Source organism: Euprymna scolopes, chromosome 11, assembly GCF_053919585.1.
Source record: "Euprymna scolopes isolate OS-2025 chromosome 11, ASM5391958v1, whole genome shotgun sequence".
Taxonomy (NCBI): domain Eukaryota; kingdom Metazoa; phylum Mollusca; class Cephalopoda; order Sepiida; family Sepiolidae; genus Euprymna; species Euprymna scolopes.
The window spans coordinates 149,527,069-149,551,259 of record NC_136492.1 but is presented as its reverse complement, the minus strand read 5'-3'; the positions used below and the strand labels follow the sequence as shown (position 1 = coordinate 149,551,259).

Here is a 24,191-nt window from a genome sequence, read left to right as displayed (position 1 = left end):
ATTTTCAGTTTTCAGAAAATAATTCACTTTTTGTTACCATTTCTGATGGTAATTTTTTTGCAAAACTTAACTTTTGTTGTCTTCAAACACTATTTTCATTAATAATTAATTTTCTAAATTATCAGATATATTCATTACTGTGACATGACAATTAAGTAGATACCATCGGTTTTACTTGAAATTCAATATTTTGATTTTCGAATTTCGCTGTTATAACAAAGAAGAACCAAACTATTTAAAATTTTATAAACTTTACAGAATAAGTTTCCAAATTTCTTTTGTACGCAAAATATATAAACAAACGAAAAAAAACAAACATTTTTAACAAATACATGATTTTATTTATAAATATTTTTGTAATTTTTTTATTGTTATAAAGACTTTTCTATTTACTTGCTTCTCCACAAGGGGAAACTTCAACCAAAGGCCAAGTTTTAATGTAGAGAAAGATTTATTTTAAGTAGGTGGGTAGTTATAGTAGATATATTTTTACAAACAATAAAATCTTTAAAATACAGTTTTATTTACATGACCGTTTTATGCACCCATTTCTAATTAAAATTTTTTTTTTTTTTTGTAAATAAAACCGTTTTTAAATAATAAAACTTTTCCCTCATGGAAACGAGAGTAAATAGCAAAGTTTGTTTTCTAAAACGATTTGTAAATAAAATTATGTATTTAAACGTGTTTTTGTTTGTTCATATATTTTGTTTACAGAAAATATTGTGAACTTTTATTTTTATTCTGCAAAGTTTATAGAATTTTAAATAGTTTTAATTAAAAAAGAAAAAAGGTTTGTGCCTGTCTGTTAACAATTTTGAAAAATACAGTTTTATTTACAAGCATGTTTTGCTATACACATCTTTTCAATATAAAAGATTTTGAATAAATAAAATTGTAAATAACCCTTTTTTTTTTTTTTAATTGTAAAATTTTTTCTTCAATAAAAAAATTGATCTAAAAGTGATAAGTGTGTAGTGTTCTGTTTATGATTCGACTCAAGAAAAAGTTTAAAAAAAAATGCAATGTTCCTGAATAAAGCGGTCATTGCTTATTTTTGAGTTCTTGAAATTCATATGGTCCAAGCCGATTTCTAATTTTTGCTTTTATTGCCATATCTAGATAATGTGATAAGCTTTTGAGAATAAAATCCTTATTTGCATTTTCTTAACACTTCACTTTTCATTCCTGACATTTAGCACATGTGAACAATCATCGAATGAAATTATGTGTGTGTATGTAAATACATATGTATACATGCATGTAATGTGACATATTAAGTCCCTCACTAGGTTTGGTTAGATTGTTTGAATCCGGAAAATGTGAGTTTTGCAAATCCAATCAAATATAAAAAAGGAAAAAATTTTTTAAAAAACTCAAAATGAGTTCGTTTCTCCTTGCTATGTTTCTCTTTTTTTCTTGTCTACAGCTAAGGCTGGTGAATATTCCCTATTGTTTATTATGAACTATTTTAGTTTTTTAGTTTTTCTTTACCATGGACTTTTAATAAACATAGTGATGGAAGCAAAAGTGATAGGCACTGAATATAATAAGAACAGGGAGAGTTCAAACAATGTATGGTGAGAGTAATAGATAGAAACTTACTGGTTCGTTAATTGCGACTAATTAGTAAAATTAAAATGAAATTTTATTTAAAACACAATCCCAAAATTGAGGAATTATGTATTTTATATGATTAAACTATGTAAGTAGCAATACACACGGACGATAAAAAACGCTTTAGATAATTACAGATTTCAAGGGGGTTCTGCTAAAATCGTCATATTTTAAAAACCAAAGCATCTTAAGTCCTCAAAATACCACCGTTTGTTCGAAAATGAATATACTTTCAAATAAATTAATAAATAATAATGTACATTATATATTTTAAGTAAATAAAGTGATAAAAATATTAACATCAGCATTTTCCATAAGATTTTGTAAACCCAGAATATAATTTTAAAGCAATCCAGCATTATTTTTGGTCAACTTTAGAAAATATAGTTGAAAAACAAATATGTAATGTGTGCACTTCTATCTATTACATTTGTTTTTAACAGTGAATTAAACAGTGTTTTGTTTTTTTCAAAAAAGAAAGAAAAAAACCCTGAAAATTTGAAATATGATTTTTTTTGTGCTTCACGGTGTGTGAGCAGTACCCCCCCCCACTCCCAATATATTTTTTTCATCATTTTTTCCAATTTTTTTTTTTTAGCGGATTATAATCGAATGGATACTGATCTACCCAATAATATATATGTATATATATATATATATATATATATATATATAAAATCAATATTTAAATATTTGTAGGAGGTGCTCAGTGTCTAGTTAAGTTCCTATTTACTTGCCTCCCCACGAGGACAGTTAGACACAAGGTCACTTAATATGAGGAAAATCCAGCTTCCCAAAAAGGGTCAATCTGGATAGAAACAAACATAAAAATTGTCTCGGTCATGAAGGATTTCTCCTTCACTGACAGGACAGAAAAGGTGAAGTGTAGCAACAGAATACTATACTGTGATCTTGGCCCGAAGTTCAGGTAGAGAAATAAAAAAAAAAACGTCTTAAACTATAAAGTTTAATGAAATAATGTGTCACTCGAATATTTGATATTTAAATAAGTGGGCAAAAATACTTAAGTTTTCCAAACGTCACTTGTTTTAAATGAAATTTATTTTTGTCTATTTGTCATAATTCTTAAGTTTCACACCCCTTAAAAATTACGACAAACAAACAAAAATAAATTTCATATTTAAAAGTAATTTGATGTCCAAAATCTAAGGCATAATATTTTCAAAAGCCAATAATTATGACCCACTAACTGTACATATGGGGGTCAAATGCCTTCTTTAAAAAAAAAAAAAAAAACTCCCTTAATCCTACATCTAACCCTAGGTATGAGTGGCAAGCCTTCTCCTCTTAAAACCTTCTTTAGCACCAACAATAAAGCTAAGTCTAAGTGGCAAGCTCTTCACCAAACAAAGTTCCTTGCTAAGCTACATATTAGTGTCTAAAAAAATCCTTCCTTAAAGAAAATTTACATTTATCACCCATAAAAAAAAAATTAGTCAACTGTCCTAAAATGCTAGAATGGTCTCGAAATAGTGAATTATTTTACATTAAATTTATGTAAAACTAACCCCCACTCTAAATTCTAAAATTGTTTTTGTTTTGTTTCTATCAAGTCTTCAGGATGTTCACATAATTTTCCTTAGCTCTATCATTAACCCAAAGTCAGAGTGGCAACCTCCCCACTCTCTTATAATTTCTACAGAGACCTTCTTAAAACCACACATAATTGTCTTTAGAAAAAAAAAAAAAAAGGTGCACAGGATTTATCTCTGATAAAAAAAAAAAAAAAAAAAAAAAAAAAAAATGGTTAACTGTCCTAAAACGCTAGTATGGCTCAAAATGGGGAGTCATTTTACATTAAATTCTAAAATAATACTTGTTTATCTTTCATTAAAGTTTTTTTAAGGTATTCACATGTAATTGCCTAGAAAGGTAAAATCACGTAATTTGGAGAGGTGGTCAGATGGAGTGGGGGATTAACGGAAGGTATTATTCTACAATAATACCAAAGAAATATTGCAATATATTCATTTTTAAACAGTCCTAGATTTCAATTTCAGTTATTTGTACATATAATGCATTACAATTCAACTTTAAGTTCTTTAACTTCTTTTCTTTTAATGAATGTATGGCATTTTTAAGGAATTGCAGAATATTTATGTGCATTTACTGCAGATTATTTGGAAACTATTAATTTTTGGAGATTTTCAGTAGCATATTCTAATTCCCAGCACAAAAATACACTTATCTGATATGGTAAATTTCATTGCTTAATCTTGTTTTAACAAAAATATAGCATTTTTACTGAAAAAGTAGTGTAAAAAATGTGATGAAACGCGTATGGTCTTAAAGAGGGGAAAATATCCAAACGTGTGAGGCACAAAAGTAGTCATAACTTCCTTAATTTTAATCAGATTTTTAAAATTTAAAAAGATTCTTTCTTAGCTCATCAAGCTCTTTCTATAGATACCAATATTGAAATATTTTAAGCTATTTCAATTTTTTCATGTGTATTGCTAATATAAGAAAAACATCTCAGGAAAACAAATATTGATGAACTCAACTTCAATTTGATATTTGTCATGTACTCACACTTTAACAGTTATCAACGTTGTCTGAATAATAATTGTCATCAATTTGAACAATTGCAAACATGATTCTTCAATTACATTTGTCTTTTGTATTTAAAACTAATCCATTTCACTTTGTTTATAAATAAAGGTTTTATTATCATTCTAATTGTGAGTACATTTTCTGAAACACCCTGTATATTTATTCAAAAGTTTTTTTTTCTTTTGCACTTCAGAACTCTAGAGGAGAGATTTTAAATTTTATAACTTTTTTTACAATTTTTATTTCTTTTTTCTTTTTTTTTTTTTATATCAGGATGAATCCTTTGACAGTGATGGTGAGTTTTTGTATTTTATTTTTTTTTGATCTGAAATCGTTTTATGCTTTTTTTTTTTTCATTTTACTTAAGTCGAAATTCTCAGAACTCAATTTGAATTTTCCATTAAAGCTCTCCTTTATCTCTCAAACACTGAGTTCGTTAAGAAGTTGAGAACATAATTTTCTTCTCCCCAATTGATCATTTAAATATGTTATATCTTTCTTCTGGCCTCTTGGTCTTGCCAGATTCTTGGACAAGGATCCATCTACTCTGGTGGAGTATCCAACTTCATGCTGTCACTTGAGGTAACATCATTTGAAGAAAGTGCACCATTCCTTGTAAAAAGCTAGTGTGGGTTGATCATAGTGGGGAAATCTTATTTGTATTGTGAATACTGTTATTTTGAACGGGGTTTACTTTCAGTGAAAGTATCCTCCTACCAGGTTGCCCTGACAAATCCCTTTACAGAGAGACCTTAGACAGTCGAGGATAGTGTCTAGTAGGCATTCAAGTTGTGTGTGTGTGTAGATAATTCTATTGAATGATTATTATGACAATAAAAGGAAAAAAAATGTTAAAGACAAAACTTTATCCTACTGGCATGTTTTATTATACTTTTATTGGCACCATTTTATTAATTAAATTTCTCCTATTTTTATGAGAAAAGTATTTAGCGAATAAAAACGGATTTCTTTTGCTAAATTCTCTCCTATTATGAATTGAAAGATCTTAATTCTATGATACATAAGATAATTTTGTTTTATTGTTTTTTTTAAATTGTTTACCTAATCCAAACTCTAACCATTGTCCCAGCATCAAAATGTTGCATTCCTGTGAATGTTTTACAAGTATTTTAATAGAATGTGTTCAAATAAAACACTTGTACCTCCTCGATGTAAATACCCCCAGCTAAACTGACAAGCAACAAAGTCACACCAAAAACTCATTATTTTCATCAAAATATTATTTTATTGTTAATTTTATGATGAACATAATGAATTTTGTTCCTGGTAAAGGAAAAATTGTTAAAAAAAATTATATATACATATATCACCTAAGACAATAGCATTCAAAACACTCCAAAATCTCCCAAAGTATTTTATTTTTTGCAAGAAATTAATATTAATTTAGCACTTCTCCATTTTAAGATATTTTAAATCATCAAAATGAATACAAAATCTATCTTAATTATATTAACATGAAAATTGGTTACACTTAATTCTACGCTACATAAGATTTTGGAATATCATATTTATAGTAGTTTGCAAACACCCACAATCAAATTTGTGTATTTATTTCATAATTTTTAATAAATTAATATTTTATAAACAAACATCTCTAATTTGTACACAATAATTTTATCGATGGTGGAATGTCCAATCTTGCTACGATTCTGAGAACAGATACTACACTGATCATAACCAAAAGGCTAAGGAGTTATAAAAAAGTAAAAAAAATTGATTTAGTTAATTATTGTATTATCTTTCAGTGAACGTCAGTAATGAAGCATTAGTATTGCTGTCATAAGATCATCCCAGGAATTACCTCCTCTGTTTTTATGGAGATGTATTACATCCTCCATTAGGGAAGAGGCTAATGTATGTTATTATTATGAAATTATACTAACAGACATTACCATGTCTTTCTTATATATAGGAGGGATCCTTCCAGGTATTACTTTCTATTTGGTAGGGGGTGTGAGGTGGTGTACTATCTATAAAGTCGTTATAACATCATTCCTTACCTGCAAAGTTGGTGTAGTATGTTTTGTCACGCTGATATTTTTTGATCCTAGGCTAGCAAAACTATCCGACTGGAGAGAGAGCATATATTTGTGAGAATTTGCTAAAGCGAGACAAAGTTTCTTTTCATATAACTGAATATGTGTCATGCTTTATGAATGTAATTTCTTTTAATCTTTCACACATAAATAAACGTTAGAAACAAAATCCCACCCCTTCATTATTCAGGTTCCTAGATGCTGGAAAGCCTTCTATTCTAATAGTTTCTTCCCTCGGATTGCTAGATTTTGGAACTCCCTCCCATTTCCTGCTTTCGTAACTGTACTAACATGCAAAAGTGTTAATGTCCTGCAACCAGATATATTGCTACCCAACTCCCCACAGTTCCATGTTAGGCATGACCCCAAATAGTAGCTCCTTATGTTCTCACTGGCAATATATGCACCTCATTTAGGGGTGAAAATGGGTTAAAAAATAGATTTTTTACCAATTGTTACTTATATTGTTATCTGTTTTTCTGTTGACATTTGTTTTGCAAGTAAATGTCCTTAAATAAACAGTTCATTTAGCCTGTGGGGTTGGAAATAAGCATAGAAATTCTCAAAGGGAAAAGTGTGACTTAACTGTTTATTTAACCGTGCAAAGTGTTAACTAAAACTATAAATATAATATGTTTGAAATAAATTCCAATGTTTAACAGACATTATCTCTATGTAAAGTTAGGTATGTGTTTATATAATGTGCAGGATTCACTCCAAAACTAATTAACTGATCATTATGAATTTAAGAACACAGTTACTAGGTGTAAGAGGCCATAATGTTGGATTTGTTTAATTTACCTTAGGTTTATGCAAAGGATGGCCTAAATCCATGTACATCCAGCAAATTACACATGACACCAACTGTGATCCTGAAGGTTTTAGGCAGTTGATGGAAGACAGGGAAATCTGTAGAGAAAGAGTCACATCGGTTCAGGCAAGGAGTCGGACCAGATAGATATCTATAGATAGATGCAAAGAGAGTGGAAGCCATCCGCAAAAAGTTCCGACAATTCTAATTTTTGTGAAATGTTAACAATACATATAAAATATCAGTTTATAAATTTCAGTTTCTGTGGAATATTTGAAATGGATTTTATGGAGCTTTCCACTTGAAAATTAGGATATTTTAGATTTACATTAAATTAAATCCAGTCATTAGACACCAATTAAGCAAGATTCTATGAAGTTAAATTTCTTAAGACTCCTTAAGCTTTATATTTAAGGCATTTTCAAGAATCAAAAGTATGTGATGGATTTTGATCAAAATTAGAAAAAGGATTCTAGACATAAGATTTATCATTATTATATCTTTATTTAATCTTTGTAATGCAACAAAAGTTCTGCAAAACTGTTCTATTCAGGGGGGGGGGGTATGCGTGCTGGAGTGGATACTCCTCTAGTTTTATGTCTAATTGATATCAGTAGATATTTTCATGGAAAGTGTTCGACTGAGCTCCAATCTATGGTCCCCCCTCGCCAAACTTTCACAAGAAACACTAGACTAGCTGAAAACATTATCAATAATTTTCTATACTCTTTATCTATGCCTAAACCTAAACATAGATTCCATGATCAAAGCTTCTTTCTTAGAACTGCACGCCTATGGAATTGTCTTCCGTTTTCCTGCTTTCCAGCTGTCTATAATATGGTTGTTTTCAAGTCCAACGTGAACAAGTTTCTGATGAGCCGTTCCACTTAAGTTAACAAATTTACCAAACTTCCATTACTATCGATTACTATATTGTCCTTTTGACTACTCTACACTCTTTAACCCTTATCCTTGAGTGGCCTATCGGCCTTGATAAGTGGTGACGCCTATGTAAAAAAAAAAGAAAAAAGAAAAGATATTTATCAGCTACTGCTTTTTATCTTAATAGTAGATAATGTGATAAGCTTTTGAAAATAAAATCCTTATTTGCATCATCAAAAGTATACTTTGTTAATTGCCTTAAGCTTTCTTAATTTGTCATGAACAACAGTCCCCCCCTCCTTTATGACCTGTTGTCTTGCGTGGCGGTAGAAATGGTGGACACTTGCTGGAATTGTCTGGACATGCAATGGCAGGATGTAACAAGCAAAACAAAACGTCACTCAACGACTTCGACTGGCAAACCAATACAAAATCAAACAATTGTAACCATATTTAAAAACTGCAGAATAAAACATAAAAAAGATAGAGAATATGTATAAATATTTAAACAGACAACTCGTATACGTCATGTTTGTTTTACTTCTTATAAACCTTTCCAGTGATATATATATACTTTGTAAGGTTTGTGGGGGAGAATGCCAGCAAAGTGTTTGATTATAAAGAAAAATTAGTATAAAAGCATTAATGTTTATATTTGTGTTACAGAAGGTCAGAAATCTTCTCTTCTGTAACACAAATATCAATAAGATGTCTGTGTGTATGTATATAGGTTTGTAAAAATGTATGCGTTTGTGTATTGTTTTTTTTATTTATCAAGGCTTTTTATGTTGCTAATGAAACAGTCACATTTGCGAGTGATTTTTTTTTCCAAGTGTCAATTAGAAATAATAATATGCTTATCTTTGTGGCGATTATATTTCTTACATTGATAATCTTCCAAAGCTCATTTTATCATGAGTCACATCGTGCAGATTGCGAACCCATGGAACTTATTTTTCACCATTCCTTTTGATCTGGGGCAAATTGGTTGATGGACGCCCAACCGTTGAGAAATGTCCAATCAAAAACATTTTCTCTCCACTTTCTCCTTCGCTTTCCTCTGACTCTTTTGCCTTCCAATATATCCTCGAACCATAACTTTGACAGGCCAGTGGTTGATCGTTTGACATGGCCAAAAAGTTTAAGGGTTTCACTTTTGGATTTTATCAAATAGATGGGGTAGGAAAGTAGTCTGACGGGGGGTGAATATTTTTTTTTTTTTTTTCAATCAGGCGATATCCCGTAATGAAATGCGTTTTGTGATTTTTAAACACCTCAAAATTGGCTATTTGTTTAGTCTATGCGATACAATGAAGTCCATATAAAACTACTGGGAGAACATTAAATAAACTTTTACTTTAACAGTTATTGGCACAATTTTTTATTTTAGAATGATACTTTATTTTTGGAAAGCTGCCCAATTCAGCCCGATTCTGTGTTTCAATGTAGTCTTGTGATTACTGGAGAAAGTCAGTATATGCCCTAAATGAATGGATTGGGTGGCCTGTTTTATGGGTTTATTGTGAATAGTCATGTTTAGTTTTTTTTTTTTACAAAGGAGTCCTCACTTATCAAGGCCCGGAGGCCACTTGAGGATAATGGTTAATGAGTGTACTGTAGTCATTAGTAATCGTTAGTGGAAATTTGGTAAATTGGATTACTGAAGAAATGGCTCATCCAAGAACTTGTTTATGTTGGACTTGAAGACAACCATATTGTAGTCAGTTGGAAAGCAGGAAAACCGAACAGAGTTCCACAGGCGTGCAGTTCTAAGAAAGAACAGTCCTAAGAAAGAAGCTTTACTCATGGAATTTATGTTTAGACACAGATAAAGAGTTAAACCGTAGACATAGATTGTTTTCTCTAGGTTTATTTCTAATCTCATCTCCTTTGCATTCCTTGCTAATACATTAACAAAAACTTGAAGTTTATGTGTGCATTCATTAACAAGACCGATGTCATCAGCGTAGAAGAGGTTGGAGAGGATTTGTTCATCTATAGAAAAATCACTTTGGCAAGTCTCTTCTGTCTTAAGCATAACAGCAGCTAATGCAACACTTCATGGACAGGATAACAAGATTGTTTTCATCCAAGCTTATTTTCCTACTATTACTTATCCAAAGCTTATTACTGAGTGAAAATATCTTTTCAACCTTTTTTTTTTTTTAATAAAACAAACGAAGTCAAATTATTTAAACAATAAAAGGTTTAACAAAACAATACTTTTTTTTTTATGAAAACTGTTTAAAAAAAAAAAAAAACATCTGAAGAAATTTGTATGTTTATATTTTCAAATCCAAAAATAAAATTTGGTGCATATTTAGAATTAGACTTAGTTAAAAAAAAAAAAAAAAGAAAGAAATTACAGAAAAATCTTTGTTGTACATACTTGTCACAGAACAAGAATGTCATATTCCAAAAATCATGTGGGTTTGGTTAGTAATTTTTCTCTTTGGCTAGTAAACGAAAGTATTTAGTTGTCAAAGGTCAGCTGAAGATAAATTTGTCCATAGATTACTCTGTTTATGTATATCAGTTTTTTTTTTTTTTAAATAAGAAGTTTGATCTTTAAAATGCAACAACAGACCATATATAAATAAATAACACTTGTTCTAGATTCCAAAGTCCAAGATTTATTAGATTTTTTTTTTTTCCAAAACAAAGAATAGATCTGTTTCCCCACAAGTAAGTAGTGCATGAGGAGTTACCAGGGTTGTTGCCTTTGGTAATGTTTTTGTTCAGATCTGGCCTTTATTTTTGCCTCGATTTCTGCCTTTCCTTTGTGAAGGCTACTGCACCGGCAACTTCGGTCTGTTGCTAGTTCTTCCCAAGTTTTCATGTTCATCCTTGTAGTGGAGTTTCTATCCACCTGTCTTTCTGTATCCATTTTCCAATTCTCCATACAATAGGATTTTTGGGATGCCATTGTTTTCTATTCTGGCCACATGTCCAGTCCATCGCAGTTGTGTGGTGGCGAGTATGGCTTCTATGCTGTCCATGTCGGCTCTGTTGAGTACGTCAACATTTGGTATAAGATCACTCCATTTAATTTTCATAATTTTTCTTAGGTGGCACTGTTGCATTGTTTCCAATCTCTTGTGTGTAGGTTTCTGTTGAATATAATAGAGCAGGTAACTCCACTGCTTTAGAAACTTTGCGTTATGGTGAAGGAACAGCATTAGACAAGAAACAAAACGTGTATCTATTTTGAATTGAGAAAAAATCTGTAAACTTTAGCGCAAATGAAACATTCCGACTTCTTGTCATTGAATACTTTCTCTCTGATTGTTTACTGTAGATGCCTACTGACATGGCATTTATAGGTACCTAATTTCCTTCTATTCATGTGTTAATTGCCGGTGGCCTGGAAGAAAGATTCTAGTCTACAAAGTCGAGTGTAGCTTTGTGATTAGGTTTGAATCTCCTGACTAGCAGTAATTATTACTCCATGCGTGATTACGTGAAACACTAGTGTCTGTCTATATAAAAATATTTATTTATACAAAACCAGCTTCGAAACCTAGTAGCTGATGCTCTTTTCTTCCTTGCAACCTCTTTCTCAGAAGAGACATCGCAAACCTGTCTCTGCTCTATCACTATTTTCATGGCAAGTGCTTAACTAAACTCCAATCTATGGTTCCACCCCAAACTTTCACGAAAAAAAACACTCAATTAGCTACAGCTACTATTTATGATTTTTTTCCACTCTCTATTTGTGCCTGAATCTTAAATGCAGATTCCATGAACAAAGCTTCTTTCCCAGAACGGCTCACTTTTGGAACACAGTTCTGCTGCCATGCTTCCCGGTTGAATACAACATTGTAGCCTTAAAATGAAATGTGAACAAGTTTTTGTTAAGCCGTTCCCATAAATAGTCAAATCTACCTAATTTACACGATAAGTGATTACTACTCCACCACCTTACATTCATTAGCCCTTGCCATTGAGTGGCTTTCGGCCTTGATAAGTAATGACTCACAAGTTAAAATATATAATAATTTAGTAAATGTTCTAAATTTATTTCAGAACATTTTAATCTAAACAATTGTTTCTGCCTATTTCAAAGCATACATTTTTTTAAATATAAAATTCAAAGTATTAGGGATTTAATGAAAAGCAGAAGAGTTTGGTAATAGCTGATGTAGTGCTCATGTCTTGTAGAAAAGCAATGCACAAAAAATAAAATAAATGTAATATATGTAAGAATCAATAAGTTTCAGTTATCAGTCGTAACCTTTAATCTTCTTTGTAAGAGCTCTCTATCGTTAACACTGGCATGTAAATAAAACCAGGTTGAATTGAATGATGTTGGTAGTGGTAGGAGGTGGGGGGGGCTACGGTTGGTTGAAGTGGAGGGTATGTGTGTGTGGAAGTATATTATGGTTGATGAATAAAACAAGATATTAAATCGTGTTTACGCATGTCCACAATTAGTCATATAAAAAAAACAAGAAACTGATTGAAAATAAAATCAGAATCTGCTAAAGAGATCAATTTTTTTTCTGTAGTCATTTTAAATTGCTAGAAAATTTATTTTGATCATAATCATTTTTTTTTTTTTTTTTACTCTTTTTCTATCCCATAGAAGTCATGTTGCTGTTTGGGTGTAAAGGGCTATTATTTGGGATCATGTGTGTGGAAAGTTGTGCAGCGAAATGTCTGTTCACATTGCACTTAGATTTCTGCAGGTTAGTGCAGTCGTTAAACAGGAGACAGATAGGGAATTCCAAAGTCTATCAGTTCGAGGGAAGAAAATATTAGAAAAGAAGGCTTTCCGGCATCTAGGGATCTCAACATCAAGTGGGCATAAATGCGATGAGTTCATCAGAGCGTATTCCATTTTTAAAGTATCTGCTTCCCAAACTGTACTGATATGCAGAAGTTCAAATGGAACGTAAACCAACATCTTAATCTTTCTTAGGCATGGTCACAATTAGTAGCCCCTTACGTCCAAGTGGCAATGTGCCTTGTTTGGAGTAGAAGATGAGTGAAAAAAACTTATAAAAAAAAAACATATTGCACCGATGGGATGGGACCTATTAGATTTGAGACTTTCGTTTTTATTTCAACCCTGTCCAAGAGTGAAAGACTAGTGGTAGATGTACCAATCCAGATGTGGCAACAATTCTCCATGCATCGGCAGATGGTAGCTTTGTAAAGATATAGGATAATCTCTAGTGTGAGTAATTTTCTAGCACGTTTGCAGCAGCCTTTGCAATGCCCTCAATCTATTTGTTCCAGTTCATGCTGTCTGTAAATGTTAAGCCAAGGAGTTTAAAAGATGAACTCTCACCCATTTTGTCATAGCAATCAGTGGTTGCAAAGGTTTTTCTGTTGTTGTTAAAAGCAAGTAGTTTAATCTTCGTAGCATTAACTGTTATCATCCACTTATGAGCACATCATACTACAGACTGAAAGTTGTTTATGGCCAAGACGTGATTCCTATTTAACAAGCTGTTTCTATCTTAAGTTTTTCTTCTAATTAGATTTTTTTTTACTGAATATTTTTATCAATGAAAAATTAAAAGAAATAATGAAAAAGTCTGCATCGTTTTCGTTCATTTTGAGCGTAAAAAAGATGGTTTGTTGCTATCATATAAAATGAGTAGAATTATATTGGGTTAGCTGCTAAGTTTCAACTTTTTTTTTTTTTTTAAATTTCAAAGTTTTAAGAAAAAATAACAACTATTTATTTTTCTTAACATTACATTTTAATATTCCAAAAATGAGAAATTAAATTTAATTCAAAACAAAATAAATTTCAAGTTAAAATCTCCCCTCCCAAAGAAAAGACTCCAAAATGAAAAACAAAAAAATAAACTTATTTGTCAACCCGATCGATAAGAGAATATGATATGTATAAAAAAATTTATAAAAATTGTTTCCACTTTTGCTTTTTCTTTATTTTGGAATGGCAATTATACAATTTCAGTATTTTAAAAATTACTTTTGTCTTTTAGCCACAGAAATTGTGTCCAGTTCGGACAATGAACCACCAAAAAAGGTAACTTTGTTTTGAATTTAACTTTTGTTTATTTTTAAAAAATCTGTAAAATTCTATTCTAAAATTTATTTCAGATTTTTTTTAAAATTCCTTTATTCCTTTCTCTATTGGTTGATACGTTTTTTTGGTAGAATTGCACTCTGCAAGATTCTTTGCATCTTGCATCGATACATTTAGGAAAATAATATAAGCATTATCTATGAATTTAGAAATATTAGGATTGTTAACATATTTAGATTAGATACTTACAATTGTCTTATTTTCTATTTTCTCTATCTATATTTTCCCTCATAGTCTCTCTTTTTACACCTGCTCTTTGGGTCTCTATTTTTGTTTTGCTTTCTGTCTCACTTTCTTCGTCTCGCTTGTTCGCCATCTCTCCTCATCTCGCTTGCTCTCCGTCTCCCCTCGTCTTGCTTGCTCTCCATCTCCCCTCGTCTCGCTTGCTCTCCGTCTGTTTGTCTTGCTCTCTCAAGGATCTGTAGTATAGTGGATAAAGTACTTAGTGAAATTCAGTTGTAAAGTTACACTCTTCTGTAAGTTTATTCTTCTGTGCATATAATATGTATATGTAAACTCTAATATCAGCTAGATAATTACAATTTGTGACCATTATGTGTTCATTATTTTTTAAATATTAGATTTCAAGCCAATGTTTGACTTGTTGAAGTTGTTGCCAATAGTATTATAAGATTATTTTACATCAGGTTCATTTACGCTATTAATAGTTTAGATTCGAATATGTATTTCTTATAAAAGATAATTCTTTATCATTTGTTTTCATTCACATTGTTGTTTTTCACAACTGTTTAATTTAATTGACTGCTATAATCTAAAGCCCACCTCCTGTTTTTATGCAAGAATATTCTTTGTTAAAGTTAACGCTAATTCTGACATTTACACTATTTTAGATGCGTGTCGGCAAAAGGATCTTGTGTTTCGGATTTATTAAATGAAAACATAATTTTGTAAATCACTTAAGAAATTATTTCTCGATTGAACGAAAAAAAATTTTTTTTTTAAATGAATTGAAAATGACAAAAATTAGACAACAGAACAAAAAAATGGTGACACAAACAAATATATAACAAATAACATAAGTTGCTCTTCTACCTAGCTGGATAAGTTTTTAGTGTTTTTACTTATTTTAAAGTGTCTATTTAATTTGAAAAACAAGCAGTGTCGAGTGTTGTGTGAGGACAAGAAAAAATGGCAGACATGTGACATTCACATCTTTTAAGTCTAAGCAATCATTAAAAGAAAAACACAATACTGAAAAATATTTTCAAATGATCCGATCAATTACAATGAAATCCCTCAACACTCCAACGTTATAAATGTTGCAATAAAATTGCGAATGATTTTTATGTTGTCTTACATGTTGTTGATATTTTCTTTGCTATTTCATTGATATCATTCTTAAAAATGAAAACGTCATAAAATCATTTTCATGCTCCAATTTATATGCTTTTCGTATTGTGTTGTCTTTTAAAATGTCAACTTTCTTTATTTTGTGGTATCAAAATTGTTTATTGTTTTTATATCTGAAGCAAGTTGTTTCTTGTTCTGACTTTAGGTGACTGCTCCTTTGTTGAATCCGATTTAAGATCAATTAGAAACCGAATGACAAGTCATTGATTGATTTATGATAGATACCATCTTGAAAGCTGTTGTCTTCTACTTTGCTTAGAAGTATCAGATGTATATAATGCCAATAGAAAAACATGATATTGAATCATGTGTAAATTTAAATCATGTTAAACACCTGGTGCTAACAGATCAGGTTTTTTGAAGATACTGGCTTCCTAACGTAAAATGCACAAAACATTGATATTATTTTTTCCTTTCCCTTTGCAAAACGCAATTATGTTCTGTAAAGTTAAAACAGAAAAATAACAATTTTCCTCTCCAAAACAACCAAACCAAACATCATGAATAAATATTTGAATATATAATGAACTTGAATCATGAAAACTTTTTCAAAATTACTGGATTCACCATGAAATAACCATTAATTCACCATGAAATAACCTGCAAAAGGTTGATATACCATAAAACAAAACAACCAAACCAAACTGTGTTAAACGTTTAATCTATATGTACGTTTATGAATATAAAAAGTTATATATTTGTAATTATCAAATGGAAAAGAAAACTTTTTTTTTTTTTATTACATTTTCACCTCAAACAAAGCACAGTGCCACCTCAATTTAGGGGGATACTATCAGGGACATAAGTTGCAGGGATACTATGTAGGGAGTTGAGCAGCAAGATGTCTGTTCACATTACACTTGAACGTCTGCATGTCAACACAGTTGGGAAAGCAAAGTTTAGCAGTTCTGGGGAAGAAACTGTTAGAGTAGAAGGCTTTCTTACATCTATGGATCTTTACTGTGTTGGGAGTATTTACGTCGAAGGGGTACAAGGGCTTATAGTTCCTTGGAGCATTCACCATTAAAATACTTGTAGAACAGGCAGAGGGGTGCAACATTTCATTAATGGGACAGAGGTTGAAGCTTAGTGACAGTTCAGGACCTATCAGGTTGGTGACTCTCTTTTGAACCCTGTCCAGGAGTGAGAGACTAGTAGCAGATGCACCAGTTTAAATGTGACAACAGTACTCCATACATGGGTGATTGGTAGCCTTGAGGAGGTACAGGATACTTTCAAGCATAAGTAACTTTCTTTTTTTCTCTCTTTTGCAGAATAATACATCACAAAATCATACACCTGCTTCCTCTTCCGTTACATCGATTCCAACACCTGTGAATACTAAAGTAAGAAACCTTTATATTCTTTTTCCATCATGAACACAACATACTTGACTTCATATAAGCTGCATAGCATTGGTGTACATAATTATCTATAACGTCTACATTTTTTAACGATAAAAAGAAAAACACCATTATTGTCCAGGACTTCTGCCAATTTTAAAATATTAGTCAAATTTTGAATTGTCGACATTTTCATCAAGACTTGAAAGTCTTTTATCAAGTTCTGCAATGATGGGAATGGTGGCGTAGAAATGTAAATGTAAACGCTTGCTAGCTTAAAAGTGTATTGTCCTTTTGACCACTGTACACTCTTTAACCCTTATCCTCAAGTAGCCTCTGAGCCTTGATAAGTGGTGATTCCTTTGGGAAAAAAAAAAAACACAGTAGAGAGAGCCCATCTTTTTTGCAGCAGCCTTGGCAATGCTCTAGATGTATCTATTCCAACTCTTGTTCGTGAACGTTAAGCCGAGGAGTTTGACCAAAGTACTTTCAGTTAATGTATCATTAGCCATAGCTATTGGTGGTTGAGAAGGTTTCTTTCTTGTAATTATTAAAGGAAACAAGCTTTGTCTTGGCAGCATTGAACTACTTTTGACGCCATTCCACTACAGACGGGAGGTCTTCCTCTAGTGTTTTCACCATTTCTTTAGATATGTGTTCATTCGTTTCCCCCTCGTGCCTGTTATAGAGTGTGGTGTCATCAACAAATATACCTATCTCAGAGAGGAGATCATTTATGAATATTCTAATTTAAACGTACGACCATCGAGGACAACTTGGATTCTTTTATTAAAGAATGATTTAATTATGTTAAGTATTCATCTAGTAATACGATAGAATCTAATTTTCATGAGAAGACCATCGTACCATACCCTGTCAAAAGCCTTAGATATATCTAGGGTTATTGCCCTTCCCTCCTTCTCCTCCTTATTCCGTGCATGGTATATACGTTCAGAGGTTTGTTAGAATATCTGCAGTAGAACGGGCTTGCCAAAATTCATATTGATGGTCGGACAGAAGTTTTGCAACTGTAAGGTGGTGAACTAAAACTTGATTAATTATGAACTCAAATATTTTGGTGAAAATAGGGAGGATGCTAATGGGGTGATAATTTAATGGGTTAGTTCTTTCGCCAGAATTCTTGTAAACTGGTACCACAGAATTAGTTTTCCAGCAGTCAGGGAAGCATGATTTGTTAAGGCATTTATTGAAGAGTTTGGAGAGAACTGGAGCAACCTCAGTGGAACATTTTTTAATAGTACAGCCAGGATGAGATCAGGTCCACATGCTTTTGAGGTGCCTAGGTTTTTTTTATGATATCATGTACTTGAGAAGGGGTGATTTTCAGATCATCTAGTATGGTTTCTGTCCACAAAGGAAAATCAGAGAAGGTGTGATTTGCTGGGTCCAAAGTAGAGTTTGAGGCAAACTTATAGGCAAGCATGTTAGCTTTCTTGGTTGCTGTGCAAACAACTTCATGATTGTTGGATAGTGAAGGAATTGTTGATTGCCCATTATTTGAAAACTAAATTTTACAATCCAATTGCCACTGTGTCAGTTTGTTTCGATACAGCCACTGTTGGCTTGTTCCCGTATGGCCACTGTGTCGGCTTGTTTCAGCCAATAGTATGTCATTATTTTACATTGTTAACTCTGCTGGAGAGAATTACTCTTCTTTTTTAGAAACCCCATTTAATGTTTTCAATAAGTAAAATTATTAAAGTTATAAATGTCCATTTTTTAATCTTTGCAATGATTGTCCTATCTTGTTCTATTAGTTGAAATGTTAATGATATTTTAATTATATTTTAATGATATTTTAATGATATATGACAGGACACTCTATGGACAAATTTATCTTTAGTTGACCTTTGACAACTAAATATTTTCGTTTACTAGCCAAATAGAAAAGTTACTAGCAAAACTCACATGATTTTTAGAATATGACATCTTCATTCTGTGATGAATATGTACATAATAAAGTTTTTTTCTATATTTTTTTAATAAGTGTAATTCTAAATGTGTTGATACTTGAACGTATAAACATTCTAATTTCTTCAGATGTTTTTTTTTTAACAACCTTCATTAAAAAAAAAAGTATATCGTTCTATTAAACTTTTATTGTTTAAATAATTTAACTTTGTTCGTTTTATTTTTAAAAAAAGTTGAAAAGATATTTTTCACTTAGTAGTGAGCTTTGGAAGATTGTCAGTGAAAGAAATACAATCGTCAGAAGATAATTATAGATTATTTCTAGTCACCACTTTGAAAAATCATTCGCAAATGCAACTGTTTCACTCGCAATGTAGAGCCCTGTATGATATTTTCATATGGTATATGATATTTTCATATGGTATATGATATTTTCATATGGTATATGATATTTTCATATGGTATATGATATTTTCATATGGTATATGATATTTTAATATGATATATGATATTTTAATATGATATATGATATTTTAATATGATATATGATATTTTAATGATATATGATATTTTAATATGGTATATGATATTTTAATATGATATATGATATTTTCATATGGTATATGATATTTTAATATGGTATATGATATTTTCATATGGTATATGATATTTTCATATGGTATATAATATTTTAATATGATATATGATATTTTCATATGGTATATAATATTTTCATATGGTATATGATATTTTCATATGGTATATAATATTTTCATATGGTATATGATATTTTAATATGATATATGATATTTTAATATGATATATGATATTTTAATATGATATATAATATTTTAATATGATCACTTGACTCGTGTTTGGATGAAGTTTTAAGCTGATAACTTTATGCCATCTTGTCCAACCAACAACAGATTTAATCAGAAAATTCTAATGGAAAATAAGTGATTTTAATACTCATTTATAGTCGGCCCAGAATGACTTTTTTTTTTTCTTTTTTTCTTTTTTTTTTTCTAATTTGGGCATAAACCAATGAAAAATTATGATAAAACATTGTTTGAAAGCTATGGTTAACATAAATGTACTGAAAAAAAAAATTAAAGGTTTCTTTATTTCTGAGGGTCTGGGGACGAATTTCTATATTTTGGCATTACAATCCCTAAATGCTAAATTTGGGATATTTCTAGTTTCACTTAAGATTGAAAGGTTAATATATGTTCATGAGAAACAACTACTAAATAAGAACTGAAATGAGATTTGGCCAACCTTGCATAACCATCACGCATTCATACATAAATGGTGCATCATGGGATTTAAAGATGTTGTATCAGTGTTATAGTGATTTCAAAACATGGCTTGAAAGAGCTGATTATTGTGATCATCGTTTTAAAGCAAAATGTGGTGTGAAAAAATAATTGTCTGTGCTTGGAACATGTAAATTCTGCAGTGGGCGGGGGGTAATACATCAACAGATGGAAAACAAGGCCATGGATTTTACTGTGATAAATTCATCCCTGTCATTGATGACTTACAAAGCATGCAATAGAAAACACAATGATAACATGTTAACCCTTATCCCTGAGTGGCCTTCGGGCCTTGATAAGTGGTGACCCCCATGTAAAAAAAACAAAAAAACTGCACAAACAGCTGCATGTTATCTTATGCATAGTTTCCTGTACGTGGAAAATTGAATACAGAAAAATGCAAGCAGCACCGCAAGGAAACAATGATTAATATTTCAAAAAACTTTCCTTTGGCTAAAATGAACCACACTTTACATGCAACCATGTAGTTGAGTGCTGAATTGATCCAAATGAATTGTGGGAAGAGTTCGGGTGATATTTTGAAGAAGGATTAGAGATTAACAATCGTGACATTCGGAACTATCTGGAACACCTTAGTAGAAAATGCAATGACAACAAGCAAATCGAAGATGCTCGCCCACGCTTATTGGAGCGATCAAATCCATATCTAATACACGGAACATCAAATTACACTAGAGCAAAGTTGCGTACATTATGCAAATCATCTGATCACACAGTCCGAACTCTCGATGCATATAATTTGAAAGTCGATTGATGGGAGGATTTTTTCCTCTGACGTGTTCTTCACTCATCTTGTTTGAACTTTTTTCCAAATTTGTTTTCTATTTGTTGATTCATATGGGGTTCAATCTCAAGTGCAGATTATGTTGAGTTAAATGTAAATGGTTGCTTTCCAAAAGTATGGCATTTTGATTTGTGAAGTTAGTGAAAAAAAATCAATATTGATCCATTAGGAAACTTGAAAGTCATCTTCTGGATGAATACAAATTTTTGTCTGATTTTTCTCCGAAAATGGTTTAGGATTCTAAAAATGGCTCAAAATGAGACGATGGGAACTGAAATGGCTCCAAAACCTGACTTTCAATATCTCTTATTAATATAGTCAGAATAGCTTCATTTAGAAGCATTTGGGATCCTGGGGAAAGTTTAATCAATATTGGACTGTATTTTGGAATTCTGAAAAATTTTGCACTCTAACCCTGGCGTTTCCTCCCTTCTAGATATGTTAAAGTAATTATTTTACAAACCGGATTTGCTTGCCACAAGACAAATATTTGGTATAAGTTGGAGATTCAGAATATATATGCTTTACCCATGTTCACAAGCCATCTTCCAGGTGTAATTTGCAGTTGAATGTAAAAAAAATATATTCTTTTTATCAAAAACATTGTCATGTCGAAAATAGTAATATATCCAAAAATTACGAAAATTCATAGAGTAGAACAACTGCTATTGTGAAAAATTTTTTTTTAAGTCTAAAGCTATAGACGACAAATATTACAACCATGACACAAATCTAAATCTATAGACAACAAATATTACAACCATGACACAAATCTAAATCTATAGACAACAAATATTACAACCATGACACAAATCTAAATCTATAGACAACAAATATTACAACCATGACACAAATCTAAATCTATAGACAACAAATATTACAACCATGACACAAATCTAAATCTATAGACAACAAATATTACAACCATGACACAAGTCTAAATCTATAGACAACAAATATTACAACCATGACACAAGTCTAAATCTATAGACGACAAATATTACAACCATGACACAAGTCTAAAATATTTGTTTCGGAGTTATGTTCTTTGTGTTTAGCCTCCTACTGCTGATTCTATAACGTTTAAGAACAATGCGATTTTTCTTCATTTTCTGTAAAAAATGCATTTAACTAAATTTTTCCTCAATTATTTTTTGTAACTTTTTAGAAATATTACTATTTTCAACATGACAATATTGTTTTTGGTTAAAACAACATATTTAAAAAACATCGATCTGACGACTGTGTTTTAAAAACGTACTTACAAATCGATAGAATTTGATTTTTTTTTTTTTTTTTAAGTAATATCCAAAATATGACAGAATTTCATAAAATAAAAAAATTTGTTGAGTTCAGAATTTTTTTAAATTCCTGATATTCAAAAGATGGTAAAATTAGTTTTTTATGGAATATTGATTTTTTTTTTGCATTGAATCAGAAATTTTTTCTACTTTCCAGAAATGTTGATTTTGGCTGCCTTGTTTGATTATCATTTTTGACAAAATTATCAACTCTAGGCCCACTGTGTCGTTGTCTATGCAACTTACTTTCAAGTTATTGACCCTCACCTTAAATGTTAGCTTTGTCAAGTGGAGGTATACAGTCTTACAGTAGGTTTGTTGTATTTCGGCATTAGATAACTGCAAAAGGATTGATTTGTTGTAAAAAAATACAAAAAAAAAAAAAAAAACAGTACACGTTAAAGGGTATTAACTAAAAAACTTGAATTAAGTCCAATTGTTTTTAATGCCTACAATTCAGAGTACACAGAAATGTCATTTTAAATCGTCGCATGTTTTTTTTTTTTTTTTTGTAGTTCATTAAATTCTTGGTACTTGTAAAGATATAGTCGACAAATTGATTTTTTTTAAATATATCGTTTTAAGCAAAATCAATATTACGTACTAAATTGTCATGTCGAAAATAGTAATATATCTAAAAAATTATAATTCATTTAGTAAAACCATCACAGCAGTCATAATAGTGGTTTTAGTAAAAAAAATGTCTATCACTATAGATAAAATATTACAGTCACAACACAAGTAATCTCCAATATTCATTTCGGAGTTATGTCCCCTGCATATAGCCTCCTACTGCCTACTTTATAACATCTAAGAAAAGTGTGATTTTACCCAATTTTCTGTAAAAATTACACTTAACTAGAAATAACTTACTACTCGATGATTTTTCATAATTTTTGAATATATTACTATTTCTAAAATGACAAATATGTAATATTCTTTTTGCTTAAACTGACATATTTAAAAGAAAAAACGATCTGTCGATTGTATCGTAACAAGTACCAAATTCTTTTAGCTATGCATATAAATGCTGTTTATTCACCCCCGTCCCCGGTTCTGTATTGATTGATGCTTATTGATTTACCTTGTATGATTGCTATGGTTAAAAAACAAAAACGAATTTGTTGTGGTCATTAGGAGTATTTTATTTGAACTGGAACATGTCCATCCAAGTTATGACCTGTTATCTATTGTTTAGGCAGTCGAACCATTGAAAACAAAAACAACTTGTTTATGACCTCCATTTCTTTTTTCTTATCAAAAGCTTTGCAACTTATAATTACTAAACTGTGACAAAACAGTTTAAAATGTTGTTCAATGTTATCTAATACTTTTAGAAAAGCACACTTTTAAGCTTTCAACATTAAAATTTACTTTTTTACAAGGTGGTCACCACTTATCAAGGCCCAGAAGCCACTCGGGGATAAGGGTTATTGCATGTACAGTATGTTAGTGTTGAGATTTGATAAAGTGTCGTACTTAAGGGGGCGGTTCATCAGGAGTTTGTTTATGTTGGACGAAGACATCCAGGTTGTAGTTAGAACAGTTCCACAGGCATGCACTTCTAAGAAAGAAGCTATGTTACCTAAGATATATAGAAAATCACTCTTTAAAATTTAAACCTTTTTTTGAATTATATGAGTTTATATTTGCATTAGCAGTATCGCTACAGTACCTAGCTTTGTTTAGTTTCTACTGCTTTATAGCTAGTATTTTTTTTTTTTTTTACTTGCATTCGCTCCTGTTAAAGCATATTGCCACTTGGACATAATGGGCTACTAATTTTGGACCACGCCTAAGAAAGATTAACAAGATGTTGGTTTACATTACATTTAAACTTCTGCATATCAGTACAGTCAGGGAAGCACTAGAGTAGAAAGCTTTCTGGCATTTAGGGGTGATATTTTGTTGCTAAGTGGGTTTGTATGAAGAAAACTATGCTATTATTGATTTCACTCTTTTCTTTTTTTTGCCTCAAACAAGGCATATTGTCACTTTGAACGTAAGGGGCTACTATTTGGGATCCTGTCTAACAGGGTACTATGTTGAATTGAGCACATTGTGTGCATTAAATGTTCACATTAAATTTAAACTTCAGCAGGTTAGTACAATCCT

General features: G+C 31.0%; 1 protein-coding gene across 3 annotated transcripts in view; it reads left to right on the top strand.

Annotated features, from left to right (window-relative positions):
* Nucleotides 1-24,191, top strand: part of LOC145288107 (uncharacterized) — a 141,971-nt gene that overhangs the window by 90,238 nt on the left and 27,542 nt on the right. For 2 of the 3 annotated variants that reach the window (XM_080136166.1, XM_080136165.1), the window contains exons 7-9: nucleotides 4,465-4,486; nucleotides 13,902-13,945; nucleotides 16,651-16,722. In XM_080136166.1, the coding sequence (XP_079992292.1) occupies nucleotides 4,465-4,486; nucleotides 13,902-13,945; nucleotides 16,651-16,722 (138 nt within the window). The remainder of the gene's footprint in view (nucleotides 1-4,464; nucleotides 4,487-13,901; nucleotides 13,946-16,650; nucleotides 16,723-24,191) is intronic. The other variant, XM_080136167.1, reaches the window with a different exon arrangement.